The sequence below is a fragment of the Rhizophagus irregularis genome, chromosome 2 (genome assembly GCF_026210795.1).
Source record: "Rhizophagus irregularis chromosome 2, complete sequence".
Taxonomy (NCBI): Eukaryota; Fungi; Glomeromycota; class Glomeromycetes; order Glomerales; family Glomeraceae; genus Rhizophagus; species Rhizophagus irregularis.
The window spans coordinates 1584653-1603220 of record NC_089430.1 but is presented as its reverse complement, the minus strand read 5'-3'; the positions used below and the strand labels follow the sequence as shown (position 1 = coordinate 1603220).

The window sequence follows — 18568 nt, the reverse complement described above, 5'->3', positions numbered from 1 at the left end:
CAGTTGCCGTAGGACCCTGAACAATACTGATATAGGTAAGGTCCAGAAAAAAAAATTTACTATTAGCTGTACGCAGCACTTTTGACTATGATCAGTACGCATTTATAGCTCCTAACCCTGAAATTTTTACAAAATACGCATTTTAATCCTCTAACAGTTTTTAAAATTTTAATTGGCTCTTTTATTAGTTGTATCAAATTGTTCTCTGTCTTCGTCTGCTTTACATCCTGAACATGCTACATGTCTATTTAAATAATCTTCTTCATACCTGTAGTTTAATTTGATTCCTTTCCCACATATACATACTACTTTTTTTGCATTAATAATATGAGTAACGTATTTATGTTAGCCAATCACTCTTTACCATATTTCCAATGAAACATTATGTATGCAATACAGAAATGATTTTTTTTCGAAAAAAAAAAATTTATTTTAAGATGATCGTTAAATATTTATTTATTTATTTATTATTTTCATAAAGAGGAGTGATCAGAGATCTATACATTGATATGATCGTTAAATCATCTTCTATCTTCTATGGTGCGTCTCACCTATAAACCACAAAAATATCATGTGACTTTAAATTTTTATAAGTCAGGTATTAAGTAATAAAATACAAATTGAAACCGATAAAATAATATAATAGCATAAGCTAAACATTTCTAACGGTTTACTTTTTAAGATTTATTAGAAAAATTTAATTTTATTAAGTTCGAAAGTTCAAGAATAATTTATATGATCTATATGAAAAAAGGAAAATTTCGGACTGAGATCGGGGATATATCATCATGTGAATTTCATAGATCGGAATATATCGTTACAAGATCAGGATATATCCAACCTAATGTTACGCGAATTTCATATGAAAATTACCGATTTCAATTAATTTCTCACACATTAATCAATGACTCGTCCATCAAAGCGAAAATCCAAGGCTAAAGAGCAAGAAAGAAACAACTATGGAACGTTTACAAAAAAATCAAGGATATCTGATGAATTGGATGAATGGGGAGACGAAAATGATAGTGGGTGGGATGATGATGAAGTTAGTTTATTAAACGAAAAAAAAGCTCTTGAGTTGACTTGGTCAGATAACACACACTTGGAACAAAAAAAACGTGGACCATATCTTACCGGAAAAATAAAAAAATCAACATATTTTGACAAGTATGGACCAAGTGGTTCCTTTACAAAAGCTGCAAAAAGAACCATGAAAATTTCAACTTTCATGAATAGAAATCAGACAATTCCGGATGATTTTGTAGAAGTTTTGGATGATTTGGATGAAGAGGAACAGAATCAACTCAATATAGATGAAAGAATCAAAAATCTAAAGACTGAACTTGGAGAACAGCAAAAGATTTTAACAGTAACTGAATATAATAAAAAACGCGCAATATATGAGTATTTAAAGAGATTAGATGAAAATGGAAAGGGGAAGATGAAAGCTAGCAAAGAAGCTGCGCAGTTGATTTTTATAGATTGTGCACCAAACAGAGCAAGATCAATTCAATATTGGGCGAATTTTTGGCTTCAGAATAATCACCTTCCAATGAGTCGTCAAGGGAAACATCAAAAAACAATACGATTAATAGATGATGAGGATATAGCAGTGAAATGTCACACATGGATTCGATCTCAAGGCGGAACAACCACCCCATTGAAGTTTAAGGAATTTGTTGAGCAAAAATTGCTCATTAATTCTGGAATAACGAAAAAGAAAACTATCGCCAAAGCAACTGCAACTCGATGGTTAAATGTACTTGGCTATAGCTTTCAATCACAAAAACAAGGTAAGAATTCGTTAATACAGTATTATACAAAAAAAACAATCACACATTATTTATATTAAGGTACATACTATGATGGTCATGAACGTCCTGATGTTGTTGAATATCGAAAGTTATTTCTGGATAAAATTTATAGTTATGAAAGGTACATGGCGAAGTATGAAGGTGAAACTATGGAACGAATACCACCAATGTTAGAATCTAATAATAAAGAGATAATCCTTGTAACACATGATGAGTGTATATTTTACTCTAATGATGGGAAACGAGGTGTATGGACAAAAACAGGAGAATTGCCATTGCGTAAAAAGGGAAATGGACGTTCGATAATGGTTAGCGAATTTTTGTCAGAAGAATGTGGCCGTCTTAAATTAAATGCACAACAGCATCAAGAAAACTCTTCCATACCTCAAGAAGCGCGCACTTATCTTCAGCCAGGCAAAGATCGAGAAGGATATTGGACAAGTGAACACCTAATCGATCAAGTAAAGACAAAAGCAATCCCTATTTTCGAAACTCTTTTTCCTAATTGTATTGGATTGTTTGCATTTGATAATAGTTCGAACCACGCAGCATTTAGGCATGATGCTCTTGTAGCCAGTAAAATGAACTTAAAACCGGGCGGAAAACAGCCAAAAATGAGGAACACGGTTTTTGGATTAAACAATCAGTACCAATCAATGGTAAACGAAAATGGGGAACCCAAAGGGATGAAACAAGTTTTAATTGAACGTGGCTTATGGAAAAATGGCCTTAATGCCGACTGTCAGTTGTGTAAAGATAAGGTGGATGATATAACACGGATTGATTGTTGTGCACGCCAGATTATTTCATTGCAACCTGATTTTTTGGCACAAAAAAGTGCGTTAGAGGAAGCAATACTAGAAGCTGGGCACTTGTGCATTTTCTACCCAAAGTTCCATTGTGAACTTAACTTTATTGAAAGATATTGGGGGGCAGCGAAAAGATATGCTCGCGAAAACTGTGACTATTCGTGGTCAAGCTTGCAACGTGTTGTTCCTGTAGCTTTAGAGTCTGTCGATACGATTATGATAAGAAAATTTGCAAGGAAGGCGTGGCGTTATATGGATTTATATAGAAATGGAATAACAGGTAAATTGGCTGAATATGCAGCCAAAAAGTATAAATCCCACCGTTGTATTCCAGATTATGTTTTAGTTGAGTTAAATAAAGTTGAATAAACTGCGCGATTGCAATTTGTTTTGAAACTCGATTCGTAATCATATGACGAAGTCACATGATATCACGCTAAGTCACGTGAAATCTACGTTTTTGAAATTTCGGACTTTGTGGTTTATAGGTGAGACGCACCATATATATATTAAAAAACACTGCAATCACGTGGGCGTTATGTTTAGATTAACCATATAAATAAGTCATTTGAATTGTGTAACCCTACTCCTATTCGTCGCCAATGTTACACAAGACCAAAAAAGGAAATTTTATTTCTGGCGAAAAACTGAAATTTTGGGTTATACAGGATTCCATAAAAGGAAATTGTCGGTTACGCAAATTTCCAAAAAAGGAAATTTTGTCTTCTGTTACTTTTCAGAGAAATTAAAAAAATTGTGTTGCTCAAATTTCCAAAAAAAAGGAAATTCTTTGCAGATCTTTTAATTCTGGCCGGAATTACATATTAACTGTTGTCATAGACAACAGGTGAACACTAGTAAAATTAAAAATATTAAATTATTATTACTTATTTCCAAAAATGTACCAAAAATAAGCAAATTCAACATCTTACTATCCTAAAATCCAATCAAAATTACGCAAAATCAAATTCTAACCTTATCAAAATTTTTTGATGATTGTACGCATTCCCAAATTCTAACATATTGAGAGCTATTAAGCATCTTCAGCTCCTACCTATATTAGTATTGTTTGGGGTCCTGTTGCCGTGGATACAAAAAAAATTGCTTTTTTTGTAAAAAAGTCAAGAAATATCACATGACTTTCCAGAACAGTGAAAATTGTTCAAAATTTGAAATAAAGATAATTCCGGCAGAACTTATTTTATTGAAAGAAAAAATATATATTAAGCTTATATAACGCACATAATATAATTTTCTTATTATGATTAAAGTGTATACATGCAAATGGTACTCTTATAAAAAATTGATTCCTCGTTTGTTATTCCATGTTATTTCCGTAAATGTATCATGTTCACGGAATTTTTAGCTTCAAAACATAGAAATTATCCAAGTTGCTTAGATTTTTAGTTATTTTTCCGTAAATACATCATATTCACGGAGTTTTTACTTACAGGGAAGCGGAAATGTAGGATATGGAATTGTATAAATTCTAGCAAAAATATTTCTCTTTCATGTATCATCAACGTTAGAATAGAACGGAAATGAAAGTTAATAATTGAGTTTTCTAGTAATTAGTAGGATATAAAATGATTGCGCGTTTTTCATAATAATAAATTTTAATTAGTATAATCTATTTTAAAATTATAGTGCATTTTACATTTAATTTATTTCGTATTTAACCTATCGACAGTAGCTTCTGTTGCGCAAATCGGTTGCATGATGGTACAGTATTTACTGCTGTAATTTTATATATACGAACACCCATTTAAATTTAATGGAAATTAATTTATATTTGAAGTATATAATTATCTGAAATCTGTTTTTAAATTTTCACGTTAGCTGGGATCATCAGAGTTAAATTTTAAGATAGGAAAAAATTTTTTTTTTTATTATTTAAATAACGTATGAAAATCAGAAAATCAATATACAATAATATTCCAAGGTTTGTAATCACATATTAATGGATAAGTGCAGAAAATACTTTGTTTAAAATAAAACCATTTTGACTGAAAAAAAATATATATATAGGAATAGTAAGTAAGCTTCTGCTGTATTCAGTTATCATCCTTGCCTTTTTTTGTCTCATCCATTTATGTTTTTATTTTCGTTTATTGACTTCTGTATTTCATCAATTTTCGTCTGCATTGTTGTCTGCATCTCATCAATTTTCGTCTGCATCGTTGTCTGCATCTCGTTAATTTTTATCTGCATTGTTGTCTGCATCTCGTCAATTTCCGCTTGCATTGTTTTCTGTATTTTGTGCATTTCTTCCTGCTTTTCGTGCATTTCTTCCATTGACATTTGTATCCCCCTAAAGATGTTTTGCATTTCTCTTGCAATACTGAAACTGAGTATATATTGAGTCATTGTTGTTGAAGTAGCCAGAAAGTCTTTTGGCACCCTATCAGTAAAGTAGGACACATTTCTTGTTAAAGATAGAATCAGTATAAACACGCATGCTTTGACGAAATAAAAATTGATTGGCCAGCTTAATGCAATAAATAATGTTTGAAGAATATTTGGAACATAAAAACATATAATACATAATATGCAAATTATTTTTGTTATTTCCTTTTCAATAATATTGTTACCAAATGACAATAATAATATTAAAGTAAGTAATAACACAAAAGAAATTAAGCATATTCCGAATAACGTAAGAAATATTATAGAAGTTGAATCGATAGTATGACTAGTATGCGTGATGATATTTATCCAAAATATTGGAATAACTAGAACTGGATTAATTATCAAGACTAAAGCGATAGAACGAAAGAAATTCAAAAGATCGTTATTAACAGCCATTTCAACTCTTTTCGCTCTAATTATTGCAAGTACTGCACAAATTACATGTAAAAACATGTTTGCGATTGAAAATAACTTTATTTTCATCAAGTCATCATAGGCAAAAGAAACTATCAATGGAATCATCCAAGTAATCATATTATATAATATATCATCTAGTAATGGTAATACTATATTTTTGATAGACCCAGTATTTCCTGAAACATTGAGAAAAATCACAAAAAGGATTGGAAATAATGTGTTAAGGATTGCATCATACAAATCTTCTTGTGATTTATAATCTATGTCAACAAATGGTGCAATTGATGCTGAAGCAAGTGGAATGAACGAAAAGAACACAATATTCCAAATGATAAAATTCGAAAAGTTTGATATCCCATTAGTTTTCCTTTTAATAATATGGTGTTTAATCCTATTCCTGAAAATGATGAATTCAAAAATGGAGTCATAAAAGTTTTGCTTTTTAATTTCTCGATAATTGTTCATAACGAATTCGTGCGTTTTGCAAATTAGTATAGCAAAATATGTGGAATTAATATGAAATTTGTTTATAGCGTATTTATATACAAAGTGTACTGTCTGTACTATCATTACACACATGCATATAAATACAGTCTCACAATTAAATGCAATAGCATAGAGAGTTTCTCTTGTGACGATCATTTTGCATGTAGTACATGTTACGCCTCGTAGGCTAAATATTTCTTAATGTATCATGTACAATAAACAAAATATGTTTTTGTGTTAGGGTTTTCATTCTATGTATCGTTGCATGCATATACACATAAGTCATTTAAATGCTTAATATCATAACTAAATATAACAAAATAAAGTTTATTATAGCTTTTCATTTCCAAACTTTTATATTTTGCAAGAAATATTACATGATCACATGGCTTTCTAGCAGTAGTGAAAATTGTTCAAATGTGAAATTAAAATAATTCCGGCAGAATGTATCTCCACCTGGTCTGACGCCACAGTACCACCTTTTCTTCCCCAACAGATATACGAAGTCTCCTCAAAAATATATCATGACTAAAGACACCCTCGCTCCTAATACTGACCTGCTAAGCTGTTTTTCGTCTTGCGAAACGTATAATTTTCCTCCGCCACAGAAAACCTGCCCTTACAAAACGGGAGTGGCACGCTGTATCATACCCAAAAAGACAGATATTTCCTACTCTCTTTGTCAAAATATGATTTACCTTGACGATCTACAATAATTTTAAAGTATACACGATAGTCACCTGCATGTCCACACATACCGATCAACAAGTAACAAACCCAATATGAATTTCTTCATAGGGACATATTATCTCACTTACGTATTTTCCCTAAATCGACAATTTTCACCACAAATCGTTTCCAAATATTTTAAACGATTACGGGAGTTACTCAAAGAAAAATTTTTTGCTCTCAAACAAAGATTTTCATCAAATGCGATAAGTAATAGACGCACAAAAATATTCATCCGGTTCAGTTCCGGTCCCACGTGATTTATTTAGATTTTATTTTCGCTGCGGCATAAAATGTGAACTACCCGTCACCTTCGTCATGTCAAACGGCCGTTAAAGATGTGGAGAACATATAAATAATTCCAAAACATTAAAACTCATTGGTTCGAGTATGGCCAGTGATGCACGCTTTTATAAAGATCAAGTAACGACAAGTAACGAAACAACTCAACTCCAATATGCCGAATCAACTGAAAAACTGAATGTATCGACCACTAGACATTTACTTTATAAAGACAAGAAAAAAGACATTTACTCCAATCGCTTAGGAATTAGTTACACTGTGAACATCAAAAAATACGAGCAGACACAACATAAAGACACCAACAACCGTCACATGAACATTTTTAACCACAATGAACACGTACGAACTAGACGCGTTTACTACAAAGAATATTCCCATCTGCGTTTCAACGCCATACGTTTTACCCGATAGACCACCCGATGGAACCGTTTAACAAAAAGTATTATTAAACACGAATCTAATACCAACACCAACAAACCTTTTATTTTACATACACGTACTTCGGAAGTGCCCAACCTATAGTCATCAAACAAATGCACCATGTCCCACGCAAGCTTTTAAAACTCAGAAACTTTTACGTTCAGATTGGAGAAAGCACCTTTGCTAATGACATCAAAGAAAGACGGCGTGAAAAGAATTGGATAAGACGTAATAGAAAGAAAACGTAACAAGAAAAAGTAACTTCTTCCTCCAGTACCACGAGGTACACCTGGCGACCTACGAATCTACCATCGTGACACTTATAACATTAATCTTTTTGAATACAAGGTTAGACGACGTTTCATCCTACGATACAGTTACGGATATAGACGAGCAATCAATATGCGACGACGCTATTTACAACAACAACCGCTACTTATCATATAAGACGTTACAAAAGCAAGCGCTCACACTAAATATGTTATCTCCAAAAAAGATCAAGCGATCATCAACGCCCGGACGTATTTTTAAGACGCACACCTCCTCCGGACAACGATTCTAATACCACCATGAGTGATATATCTGATATCTCTGCCGCTGAATCGGTAGACACAGTCATCTATCCGCCGACTCTGGCGCGTGAATAATTCAAATTCCCACACTACAAAAACAATAACGGACCCTTAATAATATGTATCGTTCTGCATCTGACAGTATTTACGTGTAGTATCATTAGATAAAAGAAAAATGCGGACTATTAGTTTATGTTTGAACTCCTTTTATATAACATTTGTTCGCTTACTAACTAGTTGATTACATCTCATTTTTTCTCTCTTCCTTGGTGTCGGTTCTCTAGATTTATCATAATTGTGATATCATCAATAATAAAAATTATCGATACTCAATGGATAAGATCCAAATTCATTATTGAAAATGCAGCTATTTAGAATAAAATTTAATTTCCATATTGAAAATATACTGTACATACTTTAGCCTCAAAATCATTTATACATAAAATATGTATAAATGAATATATAAAAGCCCTACGCAAATTATCTTTTTTTGATGAGTTCAGAAATAATATGAACATTATTATACAGATAAAATAAAAATCTATCTAATTAAAATATCGTCATATTTAGATTACCCTGTATAAATAATTTGAATTGTGTAATATTGAAAGTGTGATATTCTTACGTTCGATCTATTTCGTATTTATTACTGACTACGATAACCAATCTTTAAACTAATACATTTCCGGTTAATAAAAATTTTAACTGGACTTTTCTTTATTCTGATGAATTAATACTAACAAAAAAAAAGTATAATTTTTCTTATTAATTGCATTTTATTTGTGGTCATTTCCGCTCTCTTAGTTACCACGACTAACCATTTCTATAATAATAATTTTTTTTGTTTTTCAGTAAAAACCGAAACTACCTTTTTAGTCTTTTTTTTTATTGATTTTTTTATCCCTCTTTTTATTATTATTGTTTCTTTTGGTTAACCAAAATTTTTTCTTATTCTTTTTTTGGATTTTTTTTAGGGATTTTTTTTTAATCGGAATTTATCAAAATTTTTGGAATTTTTTTTTAACCCAAAAAAATATTGTTTATTCTTTTTTTTTTTTGGTTTGGGTCAAGACTATAATCAGATCAATCAGATTAGAACTATGTCCTACGGCTTTTTCTATATTTAGAGAGATTTTTTAGTCATTGATATTGTTTCTGACTAATAAATTCGTGTGAAATTTTTTTTTTAGTGAGAATTTTTTGATTTAGTGAGAACTTTTTTTGTTTATTGAGATTGTTTTTTTTCAATATTATTTCTGACTAATAAATTTGAGTGAAATTTTTTTTTTCGATATTAACGAATTTTTTTTAGCGAGATTGTTTTTAATTATTAAACCTATAATAAATTTTTTGATAAATCTATATAACTAAAAAAACTATATAATTAAAAAAAATTTGTCTGACGTTTGGATTAGTCTCTGCATATATAATTTGAATTGTAACTTTGAAATCCCATACCATATAATTAAAACCCTCTACCTAATCTATTTATTCGATCCGTGTACATTTTAATCAACTAATACAATTTCAGTTAATGAAATTTTACCTTAATCAGAATTTTTTTTTGATTATTAATTTTAAATTTTTCGTTTTTTTTTCAAACCGAAAAAAAATTTCTCCCTTTCTTCTTTTGGTTTAGTTTTTTTCAAACCGAAAAATTTGTTTTTTTCTCATTCTTTTCCCGTTTAGGTTTAATTTTTTTTCTTATTCTTTCAATTTTTTCTTATCTGTTATTATTAAATAAAGAAATAAAATATTATATTAAATAATTATATTTACAAAATTATTTTTTTTTTAAAAAAAAAATCAATATAACATATAGGAAAATTGACCGACATTGATAGAAAGATGATGATTAAGATTTTCAATTAAATTGAGCGCTGAATAAATAGTCTGATTTTTAAATTCATATAAATCAAAAAATTGATATTTTTATAATTAATTAATTGAAGAAATTGTTGATTTAATAATAAACTATTATAACCAAATCCATATCCAAAATTCTCTAAATAATCACCAGATTTTTAAATAAAAATTTTTAATTCAAATGGTTTAGTTAAATTAATAATTTATCGAATAAAATGAGTATCAAAAGAACTGAATAATAATAAATGAAATGAACAAATTCTAATACATTTAATTGTTCAAATATTTTTCCTAAGTTGATTATAAGTTTAAAATTGACGTAATATAAAATAATTAAGAAATAATTATGTATAAAATTTATAATTAATTAATAAAAATATTTGTAATATTTCATAATATTCTAAAAAATTAATCAATTTTTATTTATAATTATTTTTTCACAATTCCCAATTAATCCGAATTTTTCATTCTACACTTAAATGTCAAATCATTAACATAATTAGCTACATTATTGTAAATATAATTTGTATCATTCTAATATAATTTAATACATTTATTTTATTATTTTTTGTTAACTAATTATTACCATATTAAATTTCTAATTATAAACAAAAAACTACTGTAACCATATTTAATTTACTTAGTATTACATTATAATACTAAATTGTTCTATTTAAACAAACTCATTGGTCCCGGTGTGAAGCAATGGGTGACTGTTAGTAATACCTAAATATTAATTAATTTATAATAACTCTATAAACATTATGCCTGGACGATTTATATTTTTGTTTTTATTTTGAGTGTTATTTGCAAAATCAATATATTGTATAAACAGTTGAAATATTGTCAAAGAGAAGTCCTTTTTGAAATCCTAAAAGGTATTAAGGCATTAAGCTTAATATGCAGTCATTCAATTCTTTTGATCTTTTTTTTAGAAATTTATAAATAAAGAAATAAAGAAATGGAAAAAAGCCGCCTACCATGGTTTTGCACAAACCTAAATGATGAATGAAAAATTTTTCAGTTTAATAAAAAATTAAACCAAAAAAGAAAACGGAAAAAAATATATTCAGGTTTGAAAATAAACCAACCCGAAAAAAGAAAAGGTTAAAAATATTGAAAAGAATGATAAAAAAAAAATATTCCGATCAAAATACATTAACCGGAATTGGGATTAGCCTATCGGAATGTGCACTCCTTTATATTGATACACTACAAATTATTTATATAGAAGGTAATTTAAACGTGACTGAATTTTTTTAATTATATATTTACTACTAATGTTACTAATGTTTTTTTAATTCAATTTTGTAGCTACAGCTTTTTACATTATCTTGAAGAAGTATTTGGTCTCATGGTTTGTATCATGTGGTATTATGGGCTTCAAGATATTCTTTGATACGAGTTCAGTTTAGTTATGCTGATATTGTTTCTAACTTGGACAATTTTGCTAAAGAATTATTGAAGGCTTTCATTAGAAAACCTGTTAATTTTACCATGACTTAATTTTTTTGTTAGTTTTGAATATATTAATAATAAATGAGAAAATTAAAAATTAATTGTCAAATTAATTAAAGACCATATTAAACACATTATTGTACAAGCTTTTTGGGATTCTTTTCTCCAAGTTTAAATGAATAAAATATTTTCCATATTTTTAACATGTTTATTTTTTTTTTGTATATATGATATTAAAAATTTTAATAAATTTGATAAAAATTTAAATAGTTGCTTTTGAATGTTTAAAATTTCTTTAAAATTAGTGATTATCCATCTTTAAATGAACTATTATTATTTTTATGCTTTTATTTAATAAATTAATTTATTATTAATATCATATTATTATAATTAATCAATAAATTTAAATTTATATCCGATAAAAAATACTTTGTGAAATATATGGAAAGAATCATGAAATTTTGGCAGATATATTTTTCGCTCTTTTATTTATTATTAACGTTATCATAGTATAGAATAGAAATGAAAATTGATAGATTGAGTAATTAGAACATAAAATGATTGCGTGTTTCCCTGGAATAAATAAATTTTTAATTATAATCATTTTTTTTAAAAAAAAATTATAATGCATTATTCTTTTATTTGATTTTTTAAAAAAATAATTTATTTATTTAAATAATTTATGAAAGTCAGAAATCAATATAATAATATAAGGTATATTTAATCAACATATTAATGGATACTAATTGTGAAAAATATTGTTTTAAATTTAAACTAATTTAACTAAAAAAAAAAAATAAATAAACTAAAAATTTTAATAAGGATAGTTTTCCGCATTATTCCTTTGGTTACATTTTATTTTGTCTCTTCCACTGATGTTTTTATTTCATTCATTATCTTCTGTATTTCATCTATTTTAGCCTGCATTGTTTTTTGCATATCATCAATTGTTGTCTGCGTTGTTTTCTGCATTGTTGTCTGCATCTTGTCAATTTCGTCAATTTTCGTCTGCATTGTTTCCTGCTTTTCGTGCATTTCTTCTATTGATATTTGTGTCACTTTTAAGATAGCTTTCTTATTTCCTTTTAGAGTAGACCTAATTCCACATTGAGTCAATGTTGTTGAAGTAGCCAGAAAGTTACCAGGTACCTTATCAGCAAAGTAGGACACATTTCTTGTTAATGATAGAATCAGTACAAATACGCATGCTTTAACAAAGTAAAAATTGATTGGCCAAAATAATGTAATCAATAATGTCTGAAGAATATTTGGAACATAAAAACATATAATAAATAATGTATATATTATTCTCCGTGTCATGTCTTTCAAGTCTTGAGTTATAAGTGTAATTATTATTAACACAAAAGAAACTAAGCATATTCCGAATAATATAAGAAATATTATTGGAATTGAATCAAAAGTATGTTTATGTGTGATGATAATTATCCAGAATATTGGAATAACTAGAACTGGAAAAATTATCAAGAATAAAATAATTGAGAGAAATAAATCATCATTATAATCATCATTATAATTAATTCTTTTCCATTTAATTATTGCAAATACTGCACAAAACACATGTAAACACATGTTTATGATTGAAAATATTTTTATGTTCATCAAGTCATCATAGGCAAAAGAAACTACAAGTGGAATCACCCAAGTGATCATATTATACAATACATCATCTAGTAATGGTAATACTATATTTTTGATGGACCCATCTTTACCTGAAGCATTTAGAAAAATCACAAAAAAGATTGGAAAAAATGTGTTGAGAATTGCATCATACAAATCTGTATGTGACACATAATTTGTGTCAACAAATGATGCAATTGATGCTGAAGCAAGTGGAAATAGTGAAAAGAACATAATATTCCAAATGATAAAATTCAAAAGGTTTGATATCCCACTAGCTTTCTTCTTAATAGTATTGTGGTTAATCCCATTCTTGAACATGATAAAATCATGAACTCTTTGCATTTTAATTCTTTGATAATTTTTCCTAGCGAATTCGTGTGGCGAATTTGTGAGATGAATATTTTAACTTATTTTGTTGTGTATTTATAGGCAATGTATACCTAAATATTGTTACATTTATGCATAAAGTCTCAATGAATTGCACATGTATTTCCGAAGCGTCTCAATAAGAAAAAATACAATCAATATTATTACGTAAAGTTAATACAACGTAGGACTTTATACTTAAATAATTTTAGGTTTAAGGGGTATGCGTACCACCATTTATTTATTTTATTTATTTTATTACTAGAAGAGTGGTACACCAAAACTATTACAAATATGCGTACCACCATAACCGAGCTTGGTTAAAAATCTGTTTATTGGTTTGATTTCACGTGATGATCAACATTAATTAACCAATTAAATTAAACATAAATTTATTGGCTAAAATCGAAATGGTTTATACACGTGATAACTTTGAGTTATTGACCAATAAATTTATTGTAATACAAAGTCTTGCGACGAAAAAAAAAATTCTGTATTGTATTAGTAACTGTATTAATATAACTATTAATATATTGATAATGTTTTTAAAACCTAAAGTATAGTATACAAATATCCAAAACATTTTATAACATCCTAGTAGATAATATCCTTTGTAAATTATATTTGGTAACAACTTATTCAATTCACTCAGCCCGATGCACAATTTTCGATAAATTCTGTTAATTTTGTAAATAATTGAGATATTTAATTATAATTGAATAAAAATGAATTAAACATACCAAGTATCCTTCTCTTTAATGCTTCATCTATTTCAGCTTGCTTTCTTATATTTAGATTTTCATCATTTTCTAACTCATTATTATCGTCATGATTCATGATTTTCACTTTCACAATCTGCCCATTTTTTAATATCTTCGTCCATTTGCAACCTTTGGTTATAAGATTGTGATAATTCATCAATTGAATCAGAAAGATATTTAAAACAATGTGGACATTTTAAGCCTAAAGTTCGAAAACATGTTTCATGATACCCATGTCCACAATTTAACACCATACCATCAATCCATGATGGATCTGTGCATTCCAAACGATCACATAATTTATTAGCTGATGGCCATTTTTTTGAATGATATCCTAATGGCAAAGCTTTTGAGGAAAATTGTGATTTAATACCAGGAAAGTAATAAAAATCTTTTTTTATTTTTTTTCCTTCCTTTTTTAATTCTGTGCGTCCAGGATTTTTCCATAAGTTATCAAAAAAATCCAAGTGAAAAATAGCCGTCAGCTTTACTAAATTATCAAGATCCTTTTTGGTATAAGGATAATCTCGTGTTGGCTCAAATGATTTTACAAATAAGTTTTCATGACGACAATGATCAAGAAATAATGCATCTCGCCTTAAAGATTTGCCTGTAGATACTTTTGCATTTGTATGACGACGTAATATGCTATGATAATTCTCTACAGGATATTCATCAAAAGTATTTAAATGCGTTTTTAAGGTATGGATTATTGGGTGATTTATTTTTTTCCAATAGTGAATATCTGACAAAAAAGCTAGCATAATTTTGTCATAATTATGCCACTGAAATCGTCGCATAATAGTCCACAACCGAAATATTGTACTAATATATTCTTCCAAATAATTGCTTCGAAATAAGTTTGAATATATGTCTAGGGTTGAGGGCACTAAATTATCTAGAAGATCAAGAAATGTAACATACGAAATATCTTTAGACATGGCAAATCTTTTTAATACACAATTTTTAATTAATAACCGGCCTTCATGAGCCAAGTATAATAGCAGATTAATGCGCCATGGCTTAGGTTTTGCTGCAAGTTTTTGTTTTTTATTGAAGACTATTTTGTACATATAATCAAAAAAAGAGTGAAATATAATCATAACCGATTCTCGTGTGTTAAGTGAAACGTGGAGGGGACCTAAAAAAGGAACTAGATGCATAATTTCCTTTGGAATGGATGATTCCAATTCGGGTTCAGGTTCAGTTCCTGCTTCCATTTTCAATCTTTTTGTAACGGCTCTTCTTATAAACAGCTGACCCGGAAAATCTGCTGGAAAAGGAATGACAAACATTTTAAGATATTCCTTGGTTTCCGGCAATCTTATGAAGCAATATATTAGTTTATTATTAAATGAACCTTCCAATAACAATATTAAATTACAAACCTTAGAAAAGTATTAGCGGCTTGTATGTAATTTTTTGTATTTTTTAAATCCAATTCAATACAATCCACTAGTTTTGTTTGATTAAATTTTCGTTGATACTTTTCAGAAATGTCAGAATCGTATGAGTGAATTGTCAACCTTTCGATAATCTCTGTCTCATCTACTACTACAAGGTCTGATGCCCAGTTCCAACTTGATTTTTCTGAATTGTAACTTTTAGCCAATGTTAGCATAAATTCTTGACAAACGTTCCTTAAAATTGAAGCATCAACACCGCAGGGATTGTGAATGGCTAAATGATAATCAGTATAATAAGGAATAGGTGGAGCTTGGGTCGTATTAAATAAAATAGTCGCCATATGAGATATTTGTGAAGTAGAATTTACCGATGGAATACAGGTTCCATGGAGATTGTGATAATCATCTATACATGCAATTAAAAGGTTGTTGGACTGAAGATTGATTTAGTATGTATTTTAAAATCAAAACAAATAAAACTTATCAAAATTTAACTTACAAAAGTTTGAATATGATCGTACACTTAAATTATGATTTCTTCTATTTTGCCAAGTTTGTTAAAGGCTGTTTGGTATATTGCACATAGTCCCATATTAGCCGCCGTATTTACACAATGGGCAGATGCTCCAGACTTCACAAAAAACAATCCAACTGCAGTTTTTGCACCGCTTACTTGTTTATTTCGTAGTCCTGCCATTTGATAGCAAAGTAGCATAATTTTTTGTTTTAAGCATTCCTGAGTCCTCTTATTTTTTCCTTTAGGATTCATTGCATTGTATAAAGTGTCAAAAAATCCTTGAAGATTTGGATCATGATTTTCAATTAATTTAACAAAATCTGCAGCATTTAGCTTTGGAAAATTTCCTTCTTGATAAAGAACTTTTGTCATTCGTGCCATTTGATCATTAAAATACTCAGAGAATTGTCTGGATTCTTTTGGTAAATATAATTAGTTAATTATAAATATATCAAACACGTTAGGCATAATAATCAAATATTAATTTGCTCAAGATCACACATGTAGTCGTTCACTTTTTCCTTTAGTTCTAATATTTCTTGTTCAAGTTGTGGTACACTTGAGGCACTATTTAATAAATTTTCATAGGTTTCTTGTGATAAACAAACCCGTTTTGCTTTATTCCCACTTTCATTATACGATAAATCAACTTCATGCATAGGTTTTCTACTTGATTTTGAAGTATTCCTATCAAATACAACCAATTTATTGTAATGTCTTCCGCAAAGCTGATCATATAACTTAAGGTTTACGTCTAAATCTTGAAATCCAGGACTTTTTAAGGCTTTTTGAAACAAACTTGGTGTTAACTGCCTGAACTTTTCGTTGTCATTTTCTTTACCACATATTACACACGGTCCTTTATTTTTACGAGGTCTACCGTTTATCATTTGTATTAATAAAAGTTTGGGATCTTAAAAAGTACTTTTGGGATCTTTAAAAAAACCTTTTTTATCCTCTATTAAACACACGCGACATTTCTTAGTAACACGTATCAAAATTTTGTAAATACACTCTTCGTACCTTATTTTATAAAGTAAAATAGCAATATAAATGCCGATCATTACATAGTCATAATTCAATTGATTTTGTGCTACTCTAAATCAACCAATAATCACGATTTTTAACCATGCTAAAATGATTTCGCGTTTTCTCCATATTAAATAAATTTTAATTATTATCTTTTTTTTATTTAATATATTTTATTTGGTTCAATTATTTAATCTACCGAATACCGATATAGCTTCGATTAATGTCTTGTGTAAATCCGGTCGTATGATCACATGACCTGGCTTTATTTTACGAGGTATTTTAATCAAACATCTACTCAAATTTAATGAAAATTAATGTTTTATAGTACTTGAAACATATAATTATTTGAAATCTAAAAAATTTACCTCTGATGAAACTAAATAATCTCGGCAGTCGGCAGGCATAAAAATTTTAATGAAAGAAAAAAAAATATTTTTTATTTAAATAACGTATGAAATCTGAGTCACCATAATATTCTAAGGTTTATAATCGCATATTAATAGATAAAGTGCGGAAAATGTTATTTATATTTAAACTAATTTGACTAAAAAATTAAAAATTTTAATAATAATAGTAAGCTATCATCCATTTATGTTTTTATTTTCGTTCATCGTCTCCTGCTGTATTTTGTCAATTTTCGTCTGCAATTCATCAATTTTTGTAATTTTTTCCTGCATTCCTTCTATTGATATTTGTGTCTCCTTAAGGATGTATTTAAAAATCATTTTTTATAATAAACCTGATTATTAAGCATTGAGTTATTGTTGTTGAAGTAGCCGGAAGTTCTCCAGGCACCTTTATATCAGAAAAGTAAGACACATTTCTTGTTAAAGGTAGAATCAGTATAAACACGCATGCTTTGACAAAGTGAAAATTGATTGGCCAAAATAATGTAATCAATAATGTTTGAAGAATATTCGGGACATAAAAACTTATAATAGTTGATGCATACGTTAGTTTATTCACTATCTTATAATCTACTATTTCATCTAAATAATGGCATTCTAAAAGTCCCGTAAACATAATTATTAAAATAGTATCTAACATTGAAAAGATCAAGCATATTCCAAATAATGTAAGAAATGTTATAGAAATTGATTTTTTTTTGTTAGTTTTGAATATTTAATAATAAATGAGAAAATTAAAAATTAATTATCAAATTAATTAAAGACCATATTAAACACATTATTGTACAAGCTTTTTGGGATTCTTTTCTCCAAGTTTAAATGAATAAAATCTTTTCCATATTTTTAACATGTTTATTTTTTTTTTGTATATATGATATTAAAAATTCAATAAATTTGATGAAAATTTAAATAGTTGCTTTTGAAAGTAAAATATTTTTAAATTAGAGATTATCCATCTTTAAATGAACTATTATTTTTATGTTTTTATTTAATAAATTAATTTATTGTTATTAATATCATACATTTATACTATTATAACATCACGAGATTTTTAGGAGAAATATGTGGAATTCCATGCATTCCCATTGGATATACGCTGAAAAAACCACGTGTTTTGTCACAGGATAGTTGGAAAATATTGGAACTTTTCAGATT

The 18568-nt window shown here is 28.3% G+C and overlaps 5 protein-coding genes across 5 annotated transcripts; 1 reads left to right on the top strand and 4 right to left on the bottom strand.

Annotated features, from left to right (window-relative positions):
• Positions 1–904: 904 nt before the first annotated feature.
• On the top strand, positions 905–2992 carry OCT59_011764 (uncharacterized protein; the record flags this gene model as incomplete). The annotated part of the gene is made up of 2 exons (XM_066133997.1): positions 905–1793; positions 1854–2992. The coding sequence occupies 2 exons, from the start codon at positions 905–907 to the stop codon at positions 2990–2992; spliced, it is 2028 nt and encodes a 675-aa protein (XP_065989305.1).
• A 1713-nt stretch (positions 2993–4705) lies between these two features.
• OCT59_011763 (uncharacterized protein) lies at positions 4706–5914 on the bottom strand (the record flags this gene model as incomplete). The annotated part of the gene is made up of 1 exon (XM_066133996.1): positions 4706–5914. The coding sequence occupies one exon, from the start codon at positions 5912–5914 to the stop codon at positions 4706–4708; it is 1209 nt and encodes a 402-aa protein (XP_065989304.1).
• A 6224-nt stretch (positions 5915–12138) lies between these two features.
• On the bottom strand, positions 12139–13266 carry OCT59_011762 (uncharacterized protein; the record flags this gene model as incomplete). Its single annotated transcript, XM_025317056.2, has 1 exon — positions 12139–13266. One exon carries the CDS (start codon positions 13264–13266, stop codon positions 12139–12141), a length of 1128 nt encoding a protein of 375 aa, XP_025179108.2.
• Positions 13267–14116: 850 nt separating this feature from the next.
• OCT59_011761 (uncharacterized protein) lies at positions 14117–16355 on the bottom strand (the record flags this gene model as incomplete). Its single annotated transcript, XM_066133995.1, has 3 exons — positions 14117–15374; positions 15440–15891; positions 16068–16355. 3 exons carry the CDS (start codon positions 16353–16355, stop codon positions 14117–14119), a joined length of 1998 nt encoding a protein of 665 aa, XP_065989303.1.
• Positions 16356–16447: 92 nt separating this feature from the next.
• Positions 16448–16864, bottom strand: OCT59_011760 (uncharacterized protein; the record flags this gene model as incomplete). Its single annotated transcript, XM_066133994.1, has 1 exon — positions 16448–16864. One exon carries the CDS (start codon positions 16862–16864, stop codon positions 16448–16450), a length of 417 nt encoding a protein of 138 aa, XP_065989302.1.
• Positions 16865–18568: the final 1704 nt, after the last annotated feature.